General features: G+C 49.2%; 6 protein-coding genes across 6 annotated transcripts; 5 read left to right on the plus strand and 1 right to left on the minus strand.

The window, feature by feature from the left end:
• Window positions 1-494: 494 nt before the first annotated feature.
• Z518_05254 (uncharacterized protein) lies at window positions 495-2,337 on the plus strand (the record flags this gene model as incomplete). Its single annotated transcript, XM_013416068.1, has 7 exons — window positions 495-773; window positions 830-955; window positions 1,019-1,103; window positions 1,162-1,289; window positions 1,354-1,851; window positions 1,904-1,996; window positions 2,068-2,337. 7 exons carry the CDS (start codon window positions 495-497, stop codon window positions 2,335-2,337), a joined length of 1,479 nt encoding a protein of 492 aa, XP_013271522.1.
• Window positions 2,338-2,905: 568 nt separating this feature from the next.
• Window positions 2,906-6,332, plus strand: Z518_05255 (uncharacterized protein; the record flags this gene model as incomplete). The annotated part of the gene is made up of 2 exons (XM_013416069.1): window positions 2,906-3,211; window positions 3,276-6,332. 2 exons carry the CDS (start codon window positions 2,906-2,908, stop codon window positions 6,330-6,332), a joined length of 3,363 nt encoding a protein of 1,120 aa, XP_013271523.1.
• Window positions 6,333-6,743: 411 nt separating this feature from the next.
• Window positions 6,744-7,737, plus strand: Z518_05256 (uncharacterized protein; the record flags this gene model as incomplete). The annotated part of the gene is made up of 4 exons (XM_013416070.1): window positions 6,744-6,784; window positions 6,840-7,091; window positions 7,156-7,290; window positions 7,341-7,737. The coding sequence occupies 4 exons, from the start codon at window positions 6,744-6,746 to the stop codon at window positions 7,735-7,737; spliced, it is 825 nt and encodes a 274-aa protein (XP_013271524.1).
• A 1,548-nt stretch (window positions 7,738-9,285) lies between these two features.
• Window positions 9,286-10,927, minus strand: Z518_05257 (uncharacterized protein; the record flags this gene model as incomplete). The annotated part of the gene is made up of 3 exons (XM_013416071.1): window positions 9,286-9,889; window positions 9,937-10,320; window positions 10,368-10,927. 3 exons carry the CDS (start codon window positions 10,925-10,927, stop codon window positions 9,286-9,288), a joined length of 1,548 nt encoding a protein of 515 aa, XP_013271525.1.
• Window positions 10,928-12,534: 1,607 nt separating this feature from the next.
• On the plus strand, window positions 12,535-13,948 carry Z518_05258 (uncharacterized protein; the record flags this gene model as incomplete). The annotated part of the gene is made up of 7 exons (XM_013416072.1): window positions 12,535-12,589; window positions 12,643-12,824; window positions 12,875-12,911; window positions 12,965-13,032; window positions 13,085-13,467; window positions 13,525-13,592; window positions 13,653-13,948. The coding sequence occupies 7 exons, from the start codon at window positions 12,535-12,537 to the stop codon at window positions 13,946-13,948; spliced, it is 1,089 nt and encodes a 362-aa protein (XP_013271526.1).
• Window positions 13,949-15,158: 1,210 nt separating this feature from the next.
• Z518_05259 (uncharacterized protein) lies at window positions 15,159-15,838 on the plus strand (the record flags this gene model as incomplete). Its single annotated transcript, XM_013416073.1, has 3 exons — window positions 15,159-15,181; window positions 15,232-15,392; window positions 15,447-15,838. 3 exons carry the CDS (start codon window positions 15,159-15,161, stop codon window positions 15,836-15,838), a joined length of 576 nt encoding a protein of 191 aa, XP_013271527.1.
• Between the last annotated feature and the right edge of the window lie 469 nt (window positions 15,839-16,307).

Here is a 16,307-nt window from a genome sequence, read left to right on the forward strand (position 1 = left end):
GCCGAGGCCGGGCCAAGCCCATCCAAGGTTACCGAAGTATTTTACTCTCTTTTTCCACTCCTCCATTTCCCACTCCCTGGACTTCATTCGTCCCCATTTTATGCTCCTGCCGGACCATTGCCACATGAAGATTGTCGACTTGTCTCCACTGGTTCCATTCCGTCGTCTTGCTCTCCACGTTTTGTCGGATTCGAACCTTCTCACGGTTTTGCCAACGTCAACGCCTAGCCTAATGGCGGAGCTCTCAACAACGCATTTGAAGGATTTGCGGGTCGCCACGGGGCTCGTAGAAGGCGAGCCATGATATTTTTGCCCGGACCATGCACTATCGTGAACCTTAACATGGGACATGGAGTAACCGTCTTGGGATATTGTCCCAGAATGATAAGATCCTCCTCTTTCCTCCTCGCGCAACTCCTAGTGTTTTCTTCTACTGCCTCTTCAAGCTTCACTTATTTTATTCCATCGAACCGCCATATTATCTCCTTCTCAACATGGCTTCAGTACCTGCAGAGCAAATAGGCAAGGCTTCCCTTGAGAAAGACACCCCTGCTCAACTCGAGGAGGGCGGATCGTCGAAGGAGTCCATCAACAATGATGTCGACGAAGAATTCTCCCCGGAGGAGCAGCGCAGGATCGTTGGTCGAATTGACCGACGTCTAATCGTCACCTGTGGCCTGATGTACTGCATATCTTTAATGGATCGCACGAATTTAAGCGCGGCCGCCATCGCTGGCATGATCACAGAGTTGAATCTAATTGATTTTCGCTATGTAAGTCTTCACATGGAACGGAAATGGTTGGAAATTAGTTGTTTATACCTCGTCAGTCAACTATAGCACTAGTCTTCTTCGCCACCTATGTATTGTGCCAACCTCCAGCAACGGTCCTGTGCCGAAAACTTGGACCACGTCCATTCCTGGCTTCGATTACATTCGCTTGGGGAGTGGTCATGGTAAGGCTACTCTTCGAGTAGATGTCCTGAGATGGTCAAGCTCAAACTAATCTGCCCGAACAGATTGGATTTGGATTCCCCAAGTCTTGGACACCAATGATCGGACTGAGGCTGATTTTGGGAGTTTTCGAGGCCGGTTTCTTTCCAGGTAGGAATTGACCATGTTTCCGCCCCTAGTTCGCATTTGGCTGATGTTTCACCCAAAGGCTGTGTTTATCTGATTTCGACGTGGTATTCCAGATACGATTTGCAGAAGCGATATTCGGTATTTTATTTAATCGGCTGCTTGGCCTCTGCTTGCTCAGGCATTCTGGCCTTTGGGCTTATGCAAATGGTAGGAAATCAACCCCTTTTTCAAACACGGTTTTCTCCAAGATTCACTGACCTCACATTTTCAGGACGGCGTCGCCGGGTATACGGGCTGGAGGTGGATCTTCATTATGGAGGGCATCCTGACCTGTGTGATTGGCTTTGTGGGATATTTCTTCCTGGTCGATTTTCCCGATCGTGCTGCTCAAACGGCCTGGCATTTCTTGAATGAGCGAGAATGCAATTTTATCATTCGCCGCATTGCCAAGGATCGCGACGACGCACAGGTTGAGCCTTTCAGTCTGAAGAAATGGGCTGCGTCGGGCCTAGATTTCAAGGTCTGGGGCTTCGCCATGATTTTCTTCTGTCTCACAACAGTCACTTATGCGATCGCCTACTTTCTCCCTATCATCTTGCGGGAGAACATGGGATACTCCGTCGGCGCCTCCCAGTGTTTGGTAGCGCCTCCTTACGCTTTTGCCGGCATCTTGATGTATTGCACCTCATGGGCCGGAGACAAGTGGCGCATGAGAGGGCCAGTGTTGGTCTTCAATGCCGTGATTTGCCTCATTGGTTTGCCGGTCATGGTATAACCCTGCTTTCGTCTTCCCTTCGTTCTCTTCTGACGCTTGAAATTAGGGATTTGCAACTAGCCCGGGTGTCCGATACTTTGGAGTCTTTCTGACTACCGCTGGCGCCAATGCCAACATTCCCGCTTCGATGGCTTATCAAGTAAGAATTTCACGGCAACGAAGGAATGTCTTTTTTATTATTTTTTTGTTTTTCTAACTGCGTCTTACCAGGCAAACAATATCCGTGGCCAATGGAAACGTGCCTTCTGTTCCGCACTGCTCGTGGGTTTCGGAGGAATCGGTGGAATAAGTGGTTCGTTGGTTTTCAGATCGCAGGATGCACCTGAATACCGACCTGGTATCTACGCCGCCATTGCATGCAATGTGCTCATCATTGTCATTGTGGCTATTTGGTCTATTTACTTCCGAATCTGCAACAGAAAAGCCAATAGAGGAGAGATGGTCATTGAAGGCCTTCATGGATTCAGATACACTATTTGACCCAGAAAGAGGAGGACGAGGCAGATATACCGACAGCACCGCCTGAATTCTGTCATCCCCTTGTTGTCAATGGTCAATAAAACTTAGCCGCGATAGAGAGTTTTTTACCGGTTCCTGGAATACACTCGAGGAATGGACTGTTAAAGAGCCGAAGAAATGAACACGCTGCTGCTTTGCATGTGATTGGCTTGATTTCCGTTTGAACCGCATAATTATCTGAATTTGATAGCCGGGTTAAGGTCCTCGAAAAGGCTGGCCAATGAGGGCTGGACCGCCAGCTGCGCGAGTCAGACTGCGCTTCGCGGCACCGGATGGCGCACATTTTGGTTGGCTTATGGGAGAAGCGGGCCTTCGTTGCTCAATTGTCGCAATCTAGACCCTAAACAAACGGAGAACTTTGAATTCGCCATGGTTATTTGATCCTGTCCTGGCCCGTTGCGTTTTCCAGTTATCGTCCCCCCTTACATCAGCCATCTCATTCATCTACATGAGGCTGTCCGCGCGCCTGGCCTCCTCGTCACTCCTTTCTGTCCGATTTCTATTTCCGCTAGCATCTCGATCTCGACCCATGTCAAAGACTTCCTTGATGTCGGACGTTTCTTACCAGCAGCCTGCTCCGGGCCGGTCTTTGGCCACGACGGTCATGAGCACGGTCAGGCGCATAACGGATGATTTGGAGAAACCAGACCTTGACAACCGGTCGTACCGAGTCATCGAGCTTCCTAATAAGCTCGAAGCCTTGCTTGTTCATGATGAGCAGACGGACAAAGCCAGCGCAAGTCTCAACGTCAATGTGGGAAATTTCTCCGATGAAGAGGATATGCCAGGGATGGCTCATGCCGTCGAGCATCTGCTTTTCATGGGAACGGAAAAAGTGAGCCTGCCCTTTGGACACCTTACTGTTCCGCTTTTGGAGAAAGATGCTGATGGATAAACAGTATCCGATAGAAAACGAATACAGCTCCTACCTGTCCTCAAACTCCGGCCACTCGAACGCTTACACTGCCGCGACTCAAACAAACTACTTTTTCGAGTGCGCCGCATCGCACGAGTTGAATGACAACATGCCTAATGGTGTGGCGAATGGGACCACTGAAGGCTCCGTAGATGGTGCGTCGCGAGGTCCTCTGTATGGGGCTTTGGATCGATTTGCACAATTTTTTGTCAAACCTCTCTTTCTGGAGAATACATTGGACAGGGAGCTAAGAGCCGTGGACTCGGAGAACAAGAAGAACCTTCAGAGCGACGCATGGCGGTTATCTCAACTCGCCAAATCGCTGTCGAACCCGCGCCATCCGTATCACCATTTCTCCACTGGAAATCTGCAGACATTGCGGGATGACCCCGAGAAAAGAGGCATCAAAATCCGTGACGAATTCATTCATTTCTATGAGCGACATTATTCGGCCAATCGAATGAAATTGGTTGTTCTGGGTCGTGAGTCGTTGGACGAGTTGGAAAAATGGGTGGTTGAACTCTTCTCTGAAGTCAAGAATCAAGAGCTCCCACAAAACCGCTGGGATGGCATCGAAATGCTGACAAAGGATCAATTGTCGACGGAGATTCATGCGAAACCTGTCATGGAGTCGAGGTCTCTGGAAATCAGCTTTCCATGGCAAGACGAAGAGGAAATGTATGAGACCCAGCCGGCCAGATACATCAGTCACTTGATTGGCCACGAGGGACCGGGCAGTATTCTGGCATATCTCAAGGAAAGAGGCCTGGGTCAGACTTTATCCGCGGGGTATCACCCTGTCTGCCCCGGCTCCGCCTTTTTTGAGATTGAGATTGGATTGACCCCTCTCGGTCTCAAGAACTACTACGAGATTTTGAAGATCGTTTTCCAATACATTGGAATGATGAAGGCAAATCCGCCTGTGGAGTGGATGCATCAAGAAATGAGGAACATGGCCGAGGTCGACTTCAGATTCCGTCAAAAGACCCCTGCAAGTCGATTTACCAGCGCCACGAGCAGCGTGATGCAGAAGAATTTGCCTCGCCACTGGCTACTCAGCAGCACAAGCAAGTTCAGGAAATTCGACGCGAAAGCCATTGTACAAGCTATGCAATATCTCCGAGAGGACAATTTCCGGCTAATGCTTGTCTCTCAAGAATTTCCCGGCGAATGGGACCAAAAGGAGAAGTGGTATGGAACGGAATATCGGGTTGAGAAAATCCCTACAGGTGTTCTGTCCGAGGTTCGACAGGCCTTGTCTGCTTCTACCCATGATACGATCAAGGAACTCCATCTGCCTCACAAAAACGAGTTCATTCCCACGAAATTGGACGTGGAGAAGGCAGACGTCAAGGAGCCTGCAAAGACGCCCAAACTACTCCGAAATGACGACGTAATCCGTTTGTGGTGGAAGAAGGATGATACCTTTTGGGTTCCCAAAGCCAATCTCAACATCAAGCTCCGAAACCCGATCACCTACGCCAATCCTGCCAACTATGTCAAAACTTGCCTGTTTGTCAGTTTGGTCAAGGACGCTTTGTCGAGCTATTCCTATGACGCGGAAATTTCAGGCCTTTCCTATGCCATCGGGGCAAATATGTCAGGGCTAGACATTAGCGTACACGGGTACAATGACAAGATGGCGGTCTTGTTGGAAAAGATCTTGGTCACGATCCGCAAGATCGACATTAGAACTGATCGGTTCGACGTCATCAAAGAGCGCATGGCCAGGAAATACAAGAATTGGGCTTACCAGCAACCCTATTATCAGATCGGAGACTACACCAGATGGCTCTTGAACGAGGGATCGTGGATGAACGACGTCTATGCTGCGGAGCTTCCCCACGTCACAGTCAACGATGTCATAACATTCGGCCCCCAGTTCCTGCAACAAGCGCATATTGAAGTTCTGGCCCACGGCAACTTGTACAGAGAAGATGCGAAGAAGGTCGCCAATTTGATCGAATCAACATTGAAACCACGTGCCCTGCCCGTGTCGCAATGGCAACTGAGGAGGAATGTCATTATCCCGCAAGGAAGTAACTTTGTGTACAAGCACACATTGAGCGACCCGGCCAACATTAATCACGCTATCGAGTATTATTTGGATGTTGGACACGTGATGGATGTTCCTCTTCGAGCGAGATTGCAATTATTTGCTCAAATGACCGACGAACCAGCCTTTGACCAACTCCGAACCAAAGAACAGCTAGGTTATGTGGTTTGGAGTGGTGTCCGGCCTGCAGCTGTCACTATGGGGTATAGAATACTCATACAAAGCGAGCGAGATCCCGGTTACCTCGAGACCCGAATCAATGCATTCTTGTTCAAATTCAAGAAGGCTCTGGACTCAATGTCTGAAAACGATTTTGAAGGACACAAGCGAAGTCTTGTCAATAAGAGATTGGAGAAGCTGAAGAACCTCGACTTGGAGACCAATCGTCTTTGGTCGTATATCAGCGGCGAATATCTCAATTTCTATCAAGTTGATCGAGATGTCGCAATGATTCGACCGCTGACGAAGGACGATATGAAGCAATTCTATGCGCAGTATATTGATCCGGAGTCACCAACGCGAGCCAAGCTTTCAGTCCATCTCGAAGCGCAAGCTACGGCCGCTGTGCCCGAAGTTTCCCCGGCGGAGCAAAAGGACCAACTTGTTGGGCTCCTTGGGCAAGTTCTCGGATCTTTGGATGTTGACGTCGAAGACGCTCGATTGAAGAGTCAATTTGAAAACGTGGAGATCACCGACCAGCAGAGCATTGTTGGAGCAATCAAAGACTACATTGGCACATCAATTCCCTCGGCGAAGACAGACCAAATCCTGGGACAAATAAAGGAAGCGATAACCCAGATCCAGATGGCCTTGAAGATCAAGGCGGTGACGCCTCCGGCGAATACGGTGGAGATGGCAGCCCAGATTCGGCCCCCCGTTGTCATCAAGGACGCATATCAGTGGAGAGCCGGTTTGCAGGTCAGCAAAGCACCTGTTGCTGTTGAAGACCTGCGTGATTTCGAAGATCTTGAATCTAAATTGTGAGCCTGCATCGCTCGGCGTTCTGAGACCGAAGCGAACAGGCACGGAAAACATCAGACGTTTCTGGATAGCACAGCGAAGGCGCCGTTGGCACAAAAGTCGTCCCCTTACGTAGATTAGAAATAGATTCGCAACAGAGATAAAATGCGATGTAAGAAGTCATAAATTGACTGTCTCTTGGTCTACTTCGTGAAAAAGCACCGTGTCAAACGATTTGCCGTTCAAGTAGCCTAATGGGGTTTTTCAATCCGCCATTCCCGACGCGTCGTGGTTAGCCCCACCACTTTGGGGGGAAATCACAACATCCAAAACTTGTATCTGCGTGCCGCAGCCCTTCAGGCAGTTTCATGGGTTCAATTTCACCCTTTGACTTATCAGCCTACCTCAAACTCAAGGCGGGAATACGCCTTCAAAATGTCTACCCTCACTACGACAACCATGAGATCCTCCTACCCGTACGATCCAGCTCTATTTTGACCTTCGGTTTTTCATCTCTAACACGAGTCCAAGTCCACTTCTTCCACCTCCGTTCACTGCCAACCAACCTCCAACAATACGACTCTACCCTCTCTCGAATTACACTTTTGGCACCAAAGAGACGCAGCCAGAAGAAGACCCGTCGGTCGTAGCAAGGCTGAGGAGATTGGAGGAACATTATGAGAAATACGGCATGAGGCGGACTTGTGAGGGCATTCTTGTTTGCCATGAGCACAATCATCCTCATGTTCTCATGCTACAGATTGCCAATGCATTTTTCAAATTGTGGGGTTACGCCTAACTTTGCCAACTGTCAGGAGATGATGCTGACGTAGTCCAACAAGAGCAGACCAGGAGACTACCTCCCGCATGATGCCGATGAGATTGAGGGATTCAAAATGCGGTTGAACGAGAGACTGGCACCCACCAATCCAAAAGAAGGAGACATGGATTGGGATGTCGGAGACTGTCTGGCTCAATGGTTGTCTTCCTTCTAGGCCATAATTTGCCCAACGACATTGACATTGATGGCAGGTGGCGACCAAATCATGAGACTTTCCTGTACCCGTTTCTTCCAGCTCACGTCTCACGGCCAAAGGAACTTAAGAAGTTGTATCTGATCCATCTTCCGCCCAATAAAGTGCTCAGCGTCCCTAAGAACATGAAGCTCTTGGCTGTTCCACTGTTCGAGCTATACGACAATACGGCACGCTATGGGCCGCAGTTGAGCGCCATTCCGCATTATCTATCGAGATACAGGTTTGAGTTTGTCGACGAAGATGGGGATGTTAGCAGTGTGATGCCTGGCGGTGGGCCGTTACCTGGGCCCGGGGGAATTGTGAAGGTATTGCTGGATGGTGAAGCTCAGAAAGCCAAGGAGAGGAAAGAGGAGGATGGCGACGTGAAAATCGAAAACGGGCATGGAGGTTAGGGATTGTCTGTCTAGGATCTGGGCGAAAGACTTTCAACTCAAGAAATCGAACGCGACCTGCGTATCCTCCAAGGACCACCAGATGCACACCGCGGTGATTGGATGTCGCTACAGTGGCATCTGCTGAGAAGATCCCAGACATGAAGCCGATCATTGAAGACATAACGCCGAGTGCTTCGGTCGCCTAGAGACATCCGTCTTCCGAATTGAATGTCACGGATCTGTTCTCTTGCTTCCTTCTTGATGTCATCTACGACTCTATCTCGTGGAACACAGGCCAGCCGCTGTTCGAATGGATCATATCGACCGAGAGATGTTGGGCAGGGGTGTACAAGCAGCGTCGCAATGGAGATGGATTTGCATACCGTGATCGTCGGAGAGGTTTCAACCCAGATTTGAAAGGAGCTTTACGATTTCTGCTACAGAAAGCAAATAATATGGGGCCTGAATCATTGCTCAATCAATCACATGATCGCTCCATTCATTGCTTTCCACGCTTTTGAAAAATCATAGCTTATAGATTAAATCACCAGAATCTGTCCACAACACACCAAGACCCCTGGGAGTTCGAAGCGCGCCACTTATGCAGGAAGTACAATCCTACGCAACTGGCACGTTAGGGAAGGTCGACAGCTCAGTGGAAGGCGTGTTCCTAGGCGAAAATTTCCATGGTTCAAATCTCACACTGTTCAACATTAATTTCTCGAGGAGGATTGTGGGAAAGAGGAGGGATTAGGGGCCGTGGGCCGCAAACGGAAAAATCCTGGTCTACCGGGGTTTCTCTCCTCGCAACCTCCCAAATCTAGGAGTTTGTGAGAAAGTTTTTGTTCTTTCTATATTTTTCCTTCTTCTCTCTTTTGCGACATGGTTGGTAGGTGGATACCAGGTGGTGGTGCTGCGGCTGCTGACGGTCGCAGGTCGATCAGAGCCTTCACCTTCTTTCTTCATTCGTTTTCTCAGCAGGGACATTAGAGCAGCTTCCGACAGAGAGAACTCATTAGCATTTTGCTTTTCGGTACCCGTGGAAGCCTATATGGCCCATCGGTTCGGTTCAATTAGTGTTGTAGGGGAGGACGCTATTGCTGCCTAGATGGGAGATGAGTGGTTCGACCATCCACAAGAGCAAAGGGAGACAGGGAGTCATTCAGCATGGCCATAGCGCATCGAGGCAGTCGCAAGAAAAGTTTCAGAGGATCCTTACATCCCAGAGTCAAACTGAGACTTTGCGGATGGATGTCTGTTGAAGTCCCAGTTGGTGGTTTTAAGCGATATCACGTGACTCGTTGTTTCTGGGCAGGTTTTTGCTCCGCTTGGTTTCTCGTATTCGATCTTGCCACGACTACGAACATCCTTCCTATCCGATCGCACCTCCTCTCCAATTCTCCTGGCCTCGCCTCGTGGCTATAAATACCCCTGTACTGCCAACAACGTGCCCTGCTCTCACGTTGTGCCTGTCAAAGTTGGACCTGCTAGGACAAGTGCATTCGGAGGACTCTGCGGACTCTGCTATTCGAGAACCGGGTCTTAACTGCATCGTCCCCCCCTAGCCTAGCCCGCCACCGGGCGAGCTGTCACTCTCACAATGAGACCCTCCTGCTTGTTGAACCACAAGTTCCTAGTCGTCCATGTCTTGTCTGCTTCCCACATCTCGAGCTTGAAGTATCTCAGGACATACGGCACTAGCTTGTGGAGCTCCGTAATCGAGATATTTTTTCCAATGCAGGTCCGCGTTCCAGCCCCGAAATGCAGCATGTACTTGTCCATGTTAGCCGCATCCCCCTCGAACCATCGGGACGGCCGATACTGATCGGCATCAGCTCCGAAGATGGTCTTGTCATAGTGGATAACGGCCCCATTCATTCCAACCCAATATCCTCCTGGTATGTATTCTCCGCAAAGCTCGAGACCTTCGGTAGGGACAATGCGACCCATGGTCAAGGCCACGCCCGGATGCACGCGCAGCGCTTCCTTGATGCAGGCACACAGAAACGGAAGCTTGATTGCTTCCGAATACTTGACAGGAGAGCTCAACTGTCCATTTTCCGCGGCCGTGTCAATTTCCTGCATGAGTTGTGCATACACGGTCGGGTTTTTCATGAGGTGATAGAAGATTGAGCGGAAACCAATGGCAGTGGTGTCAGAACCCGCAAATCTGAGAGAGTCAGCATGCCAAGGCATTACGGAGGTTATCATACTGACAAACCAACATAGGCTTCCTGCTCGATATCACCGAGCTTGAAGTCAACCTTGTCTCCTTTCTCCTGTTGAATTGCGAACAGTTGATCCAGGATATCGGTCCGGCGCGGCCCTTCATTCTTGGATGTCTCCTCAAATCGTTTAGCCACGCAATTTCTGGACGCCTTGCCGATATTTTCAACGGCCTTCAAAGCCTTCAGAGACCCTGGAACCACGAGGGCTGAACCAAGGATCAACGGCCGGATGTATGTTGGAGCCACGGCTGTCATGCATAAGAATGGCATCAGCAAGTCCAGCGAATGGATCCAAGATTCATGGTCGTGGCAATGTTCCATGAATCCGAACATTCGACCAAAGTAAAGTTCACCAATCACATCGAAAGCGTACCTGGGAAGTGTCAGCAGCCTGCCACATTGTGTCAGATGAATTCATACATTTGTACCCATTTGCCCAAGTCCATCGGCGTGGCACTCTTCGCGCAGTCACCCAGCCGTTGGAGGAATAATTGAGAGCACAGGTCGATGTATTCCTCCGACTTCAACACGTTCGACAAAGTGTAACAATGATTGACAATGCGCCTCCTTTCTCCATGTGCTTTGTCACTTGTGACTGTGAAGGCGTCTCGATGTTTGCTGAAATTCTCACTGTTCCAGACAGTGTAGAAATCGGTTTTATCCAAAGCTCCTTGGGTTCGATAGATGCTCTTGATGGCATCGGGGGAAGCGCAAGCGATCTCATTGGGAGCAATCCTGACGAGTGGCCCGAATTGTGCATGGAGACGTCTCTGGGTGTGTTCCATATCGCCTCGAGCAATCTGGATCATGTACCACAGACGACTCACTGATGCAAGCCATGGCCCCGGAATTTTACTGAGGGGGTGAAAATTTCGAGCATATACAATCCAAAGAATCCAGTAAATGGCAATGGTGCCCAACAACAAGCCAAGGGAAGACTTTGAGAAGATGCTTCCGACAGGAACGAGAAGAGACGCCATATTCAAAGTCGTTTCGGCTGCTAAGGGGTCATCGGACCAGGTTCAGTGAAGAGGAAACAAGTATCCCAGTCACTCGGCAGACCGAGGCATGATATATGACCGGAAGCGAGAGAACATATGCTCGCAAAGAAACGATCACCGCATCTGAAATTCTCAATTGCTTCACAAGACTGCCGGTTCGACTAGCTCCTGCAAGAAAATGCAGTATCCACCAGCTGTTTTGCAATTAGCAAACTTATCATTCGATTGAAATGCTAAGTCGTGCGCCGTCGGCTGTACAGCTAAAACGTCTTTGAATTCGCTAGGGTTGCTGTTTCATGATTGGATGTGGATCGACCGTTCCGCAGCGCCACCCTGAACGGCCAAAAATCCTTGCTAGGGCCAAAAGTATCCTTAATTGTAGGAATACGGATGTGATCTGCATGGGGGATATTCTTTGTCACGGACCAGACTCCTTTCTAAAAGCCTTGGGCCCATAAATAAAATCCACCAAACGACATTAGTGGATTCACTTCCAACCTTCGTCCAGTTACTGGCCGCGGGGACCTAAGCCTCGCCGCTGCAGTGGATACTAACTAAGTAGCGACCCTGTATACGGCTCCATTTCCTGACTTGCTTTATCCAGTACCCATTATGGTGGAACTCAACCACTAGACTGGCAACAGTTTGGCCGTTGATTCACAGAAGCCAATCTCTGCTCTTCCTGGAATGGCCTCCCTCGACAATGAGAGGAACATGGCAATATCGAGATCGGTGACGAGGTTCAAGGGCCTTTCTACCCCAGCTTGTGGGTTTATCGGTCAGTGATGGTGAGACTCTTTTTCTTTGGAATACCTTCTCTTTGGAGGCAAACCAGAAGTTAGAGAGGTTCCAGTTCCTTCCCAGGACTCTAGTCTCTAATGCAGGTCACCCAAGGCCCCATCGGTTGATGTTGCAAAAGCAGAATGAGCTCCAAGCCCGCTGGAAATCACCTTGGCTCGCCAAAGCATCTGTCGCTTTTCGGTCCCCTGCTCTTTTCTACATATTCATTCCATTGTTCAGGGATTTTCCTAGCTGATCCGCCGGGGAAATGTTTGCCGGTGCAGACCTCTGCGCGCTTAAGGCCCCAGGTTTCGCTACGAAAACTGTTTGCGTGATCTGCCACGGAGAACTTCCTGATTTCTCTCGAGAACTTGCAGATCATTGCTTTCCGAACCAAAAACTGTCGGATGCTTTTCGTTCTCTTCAGGTGGATACAGAAAAGTTTGGACTCGGGCATACGCTGACGCGACATATATGATACGAATCGCTCTTCTCCTCTCCAGCCTCAATCGTAACCTTATTCCTCAACCCAAGTCAAGCCTCGAGTGACTGCAGACATCGTGGCAAATAACCAAACAACAACATCATGAGGCCTGGCAGGCTGATCCCGCTCCTGGCGAGCCTTGCTGCTCTGGTCCATACACAATCTTTGCCAGAATGCGCTGTAAGGCTCCCTGAATCTCCTTGGAGAGAAATTTTTGCTGACCGAATTGTGAAATCTTTAGTCTGACTGCCTGGGACAATTTCTTCCACAGTCCTCCTGCGATCCAACAGACTTTGCTTGCATATGCTCGAACGTTCCTCTGATGGGCAATGTTGAAACCTGTACTCTAGCCAACTGCACCGTCAAAGAGGGTTTAAGTAAGGTTTTCGATTCTGACGTTCTTCGCTGATGCTGACTTGACCCTCTCAAGCTGCCAAAAACGAAACTTCCACCCTCTGCGGGGACTCGATTCGAGACAACACTGCAGTTACGCCCATAGTGACTGGAACCTCGGGGGCTCTTGCCATTGTCTGTGTTATACTTCGACTGTCAGATCGATTTCCCCATTGGGAACGATATCAATGGGCTGACCTTTGCGTGGTTGGCTCACTGGTAAGAAAAGACACTTCATCGTGCGTCGATTCGGTCACTAATCTTATTAGGTTTTTGCAATTCCCATGGGAATCCTGGAATTTTTCAGTGAGCATGACTCAACATCGTCGTTTGAGACCGACAAGCTGATCAGCCTATAGTGTCGAGTGATGGGTTCGGCAAGGATATATGGACAATACCTTTCAGCAAGGTTACTCGAATTGTCAAGGTAAACAGGAAAACACCAAAATCTGCAGGCAAATTGATTAATCATGTGTCAGTTTACCTGGATAACGGAGATTCTCTACATGGTGGTTGTCGGGCTCACCAAGATGGCAATCCTCCTTCTCTACTGGAGAGTGTTCCCAACGCAACCTTTCCGCAACGTGGTCCTTGTCACACTGGTGGTATGTGTTGCTTACATGCTGGCCTTTGCTTTGGCAACTACCTTTCATTGCTCCCCCATATCCTACACTTGGACCAGCTGGACCGGTGAGACCCGTGGCCGCTGTTTCAACTTCAATCACTTTGCTTGGGCCCATGCCATCATCAACATTGTTTTCGACCTTTGGGTTATACTTCTCCCCGTGCCGATGCTATTTCGTCTTCACATGGGACGCCGCAGGAAGATACATCTTTTCCTCATGTTCAGCGTCGGTTTATTGTAAGTTGTGGATGCTCGTTTGCATGTTATTGGAATTTGGCTGACATTATCGCGCAGCATCACCGTCGTTAGTATTGTTCGTCTCAGCTCTCTGGTCCGATTTGCAACGACAACGAATCCCACATGTAAGACTTTTTTTGGGTCTCGTCCCTCTCAGCTAGTGTATATCTAATTTTTAACGACAGATGACAATGTCCCCACGGCTTACTGGAGTGTGCTTGAGGCCTTTGTCAGCATTATATGCACATGTCTACCTGCAATTCGAGCATTACTTCGACGCATTTTCCCAACCTGCTTTGGTAGCTCATCTGACCCGAAGTCTGATGAGCGTACATATCGCATCTCGAAACCAACGCTCTCCAGCGGAGAGATCAGAAAGACTGTGGGTCACAGCGTCACTGTCATGCCTCGCAGTGGTGATTCGGATGTGATTGAATTGGTGCAAAACGGGGACAAAAAAGACCCTCGATATCCTTGGTGAAGACTGCTTGAAAAATGCACCCTCACAACCATACACAATTGCACATGCATATGTTTTCTAAAAAGCAAAAAAGTTTGAAACCGGCAAGTCCGGCTCTTCATTGGGCATAAGAAGAAAAAGGGAAACGACAACCAAAAAGAGATTCATTAACGCGGGCCGCTGTCAAGGAAAAGTTTTAAAACGGCCAATCCGCTCCAAAGACATTTGATAGACGCAGATGCAGGCCCAGGCCTTAGATCGGATCGGATCCGTCAACATCTACCTATGTAACTGTACACATGTTTGAGACGGGGAAAAGTTGAAAATATGGAGATTAGACCCAAAGCCCTCCCAAACCTCGGCGGCTGTGCCGTCAACTATCACCGTCAGTCAACGGGAGGGTGTTCATCTGAGCTTTCATCTACGTGTCCAACATGCTACTGCTATCTACCGTAGAGGAAGATTTGCCATCTGGTATCAAGGTGTAGTCTAGCATTTGGTACCCGGCTCTAGGCCGGAAGCGGACATATAGTAGAAACAGTCAACGCATAGCTTCTTTGGGACCATGGAATTGAATTCAGAGTTCAAGACTCCAGCGTAACTAGTTAGGTGGTCAGTGTTAGCTGGGCGGCCAGAAACAACGGTGGAAAGAGACGAAAACTGTAAATTATGGGACCAAATGTCTTCGGGAGGTTGGGTTTTGCAGAGATGGAACCAGGAATAGGGGAGGGGTTTTCCAGCACGACTCGATAGGAAAAGGTATCCGAGAGCCCTTTTTTTTTTTTTTTTTCTTCCCTTCGGTATTTGAGGCGGTCTCTCTTCCTTCGAATCTGCTGCGAATGACGAGAAGTCGGTTGATTGTTCTTCTAGTGTGATTCTTGAAACTCTTGCTTGTGGTGATGTTCCCACGTACCCAAGTCGGTGAGAATGCTGTCAAACTCATCAGTAGCACGGATTAAATGAGGTTGAGACGATAGAGGATGGAGGACAAAGACGTTCGATCGTCAACGGAAGAACAGGTGGAGAAGACCAGGGGAAGACGAGATGGCTTGGTTAACCACGTGACTTTGGTTCGGAGGCTGGAAGCAAGGAAAAGTCTGCGATCTGTCCAGTTTACATGCGATCCATCGTCCATCTCTCCTCCCAGACCATTGCTTGAACAGACTGTCTTGGAGGCACATCGTCATTCCCTTTACCTGAGCTTCCATCCATCTCATCGCCGGTTTTCAAGATGAATGCCCTCAACCCACAAATGTAACCTCCATTCAATGTGACATTAAGCGCTCGTGACTGACAGTGCGCAGCACCAACTTGGTGATCATCCTCGGGATGATGCAGGTATCCAAGCGAATACCCTTTGACGACCCTCAAGTTCTTATGGGGGTTCGAATTCTCTACGTGGTGTCCAATTTGATCATCTTTGGCATCTACTATTACATTGGCATGAAGATCAAAGCGAAAAGAGGTGCGAAGAAGAATGACGGATTTTACACCACAATCTCCAACTGATCATGTCCAGATCTGACCACTCTCAAGTATGTTGAACCTGCACCCATGGGTTCTGGCGAGGAACCCAAACTCGTCACCACCACAGTTCAAGAGTATGATCAGAATCAACTCTCGTTGGCGTACAAGGGTCAATTGATGGGCATTGGAATGATGGCATTCATGCACTTGTATCTCAAGTACACCAACCCACTGCTCATTCAATCCATCATCCCGGTCAAGAGTGCTTTCGAAAGCAACTTGGTCAAGGTACACATCTTTGGCAGACCGGCGTCTGGAGATCTCAAACGCCCATGGAAGGCGTCCGGAGGTATAATGAGCATGGGTCAAGGCGAGACAAAGAGTGACAAGGCTAGTATCGAAGCAGCCGAACGAGCTGGTCGTGGCGGAGCCAAGGAGGAGTAGAATAATGACGACATCATCATATTAACAGGAGGGGGGGGGGGGGGGGGGGTTGGGAAAAAACAGGTGCACAGACGATCCATGCTGGATATAGATATTGTTCGCAGTCTTTTTGGAAAGGAAATAGATGGCAACTGTGGCTATGTTTCGTCCTATCCTGGCGTCGGCTATCATATACCCATTTCACCGTGTGCGTGATGCTTTTTTTTGGGGGGGTCAACGATTGCGTTTGTCGCGCTTTCCAGTGCGACGGAGGGATTGGCGGAAAAACAGGTAATTCCGCGCCGCGTGCCGTATTGCCAGAGAGGAGAGAAGACAGGCGATTGGAGGGAAGACGCTGACTCGCTGCTTTGTTCAGGGAGAATTGCTGTGATAAGCGACTCTCTGTTGAGTCATGAGATTAGAAAAGAGATGCTTGCCCTGCTGGTAGGTAGAAAAGATCGGAAACTAAATCAATTGCCATCGGCGAAAA

The sequence above is a fragment of the Rhinocladiella mackenziei genome, assembly GCF_000835555.1.
Source record: "Rhinocladiella mackenziei CBS 650.93 unplaced genomic scaffold supercont1.4, whole genome shotgun sequence".
NCBI classification, from domain to species: Eukaryota; Fungi; Ascomycota; class Eurotiomycetes; order Chaetothyriales; family Herpotrichiellaceae; genus Rhinocladiella; species Rhinocladiella mackenziei.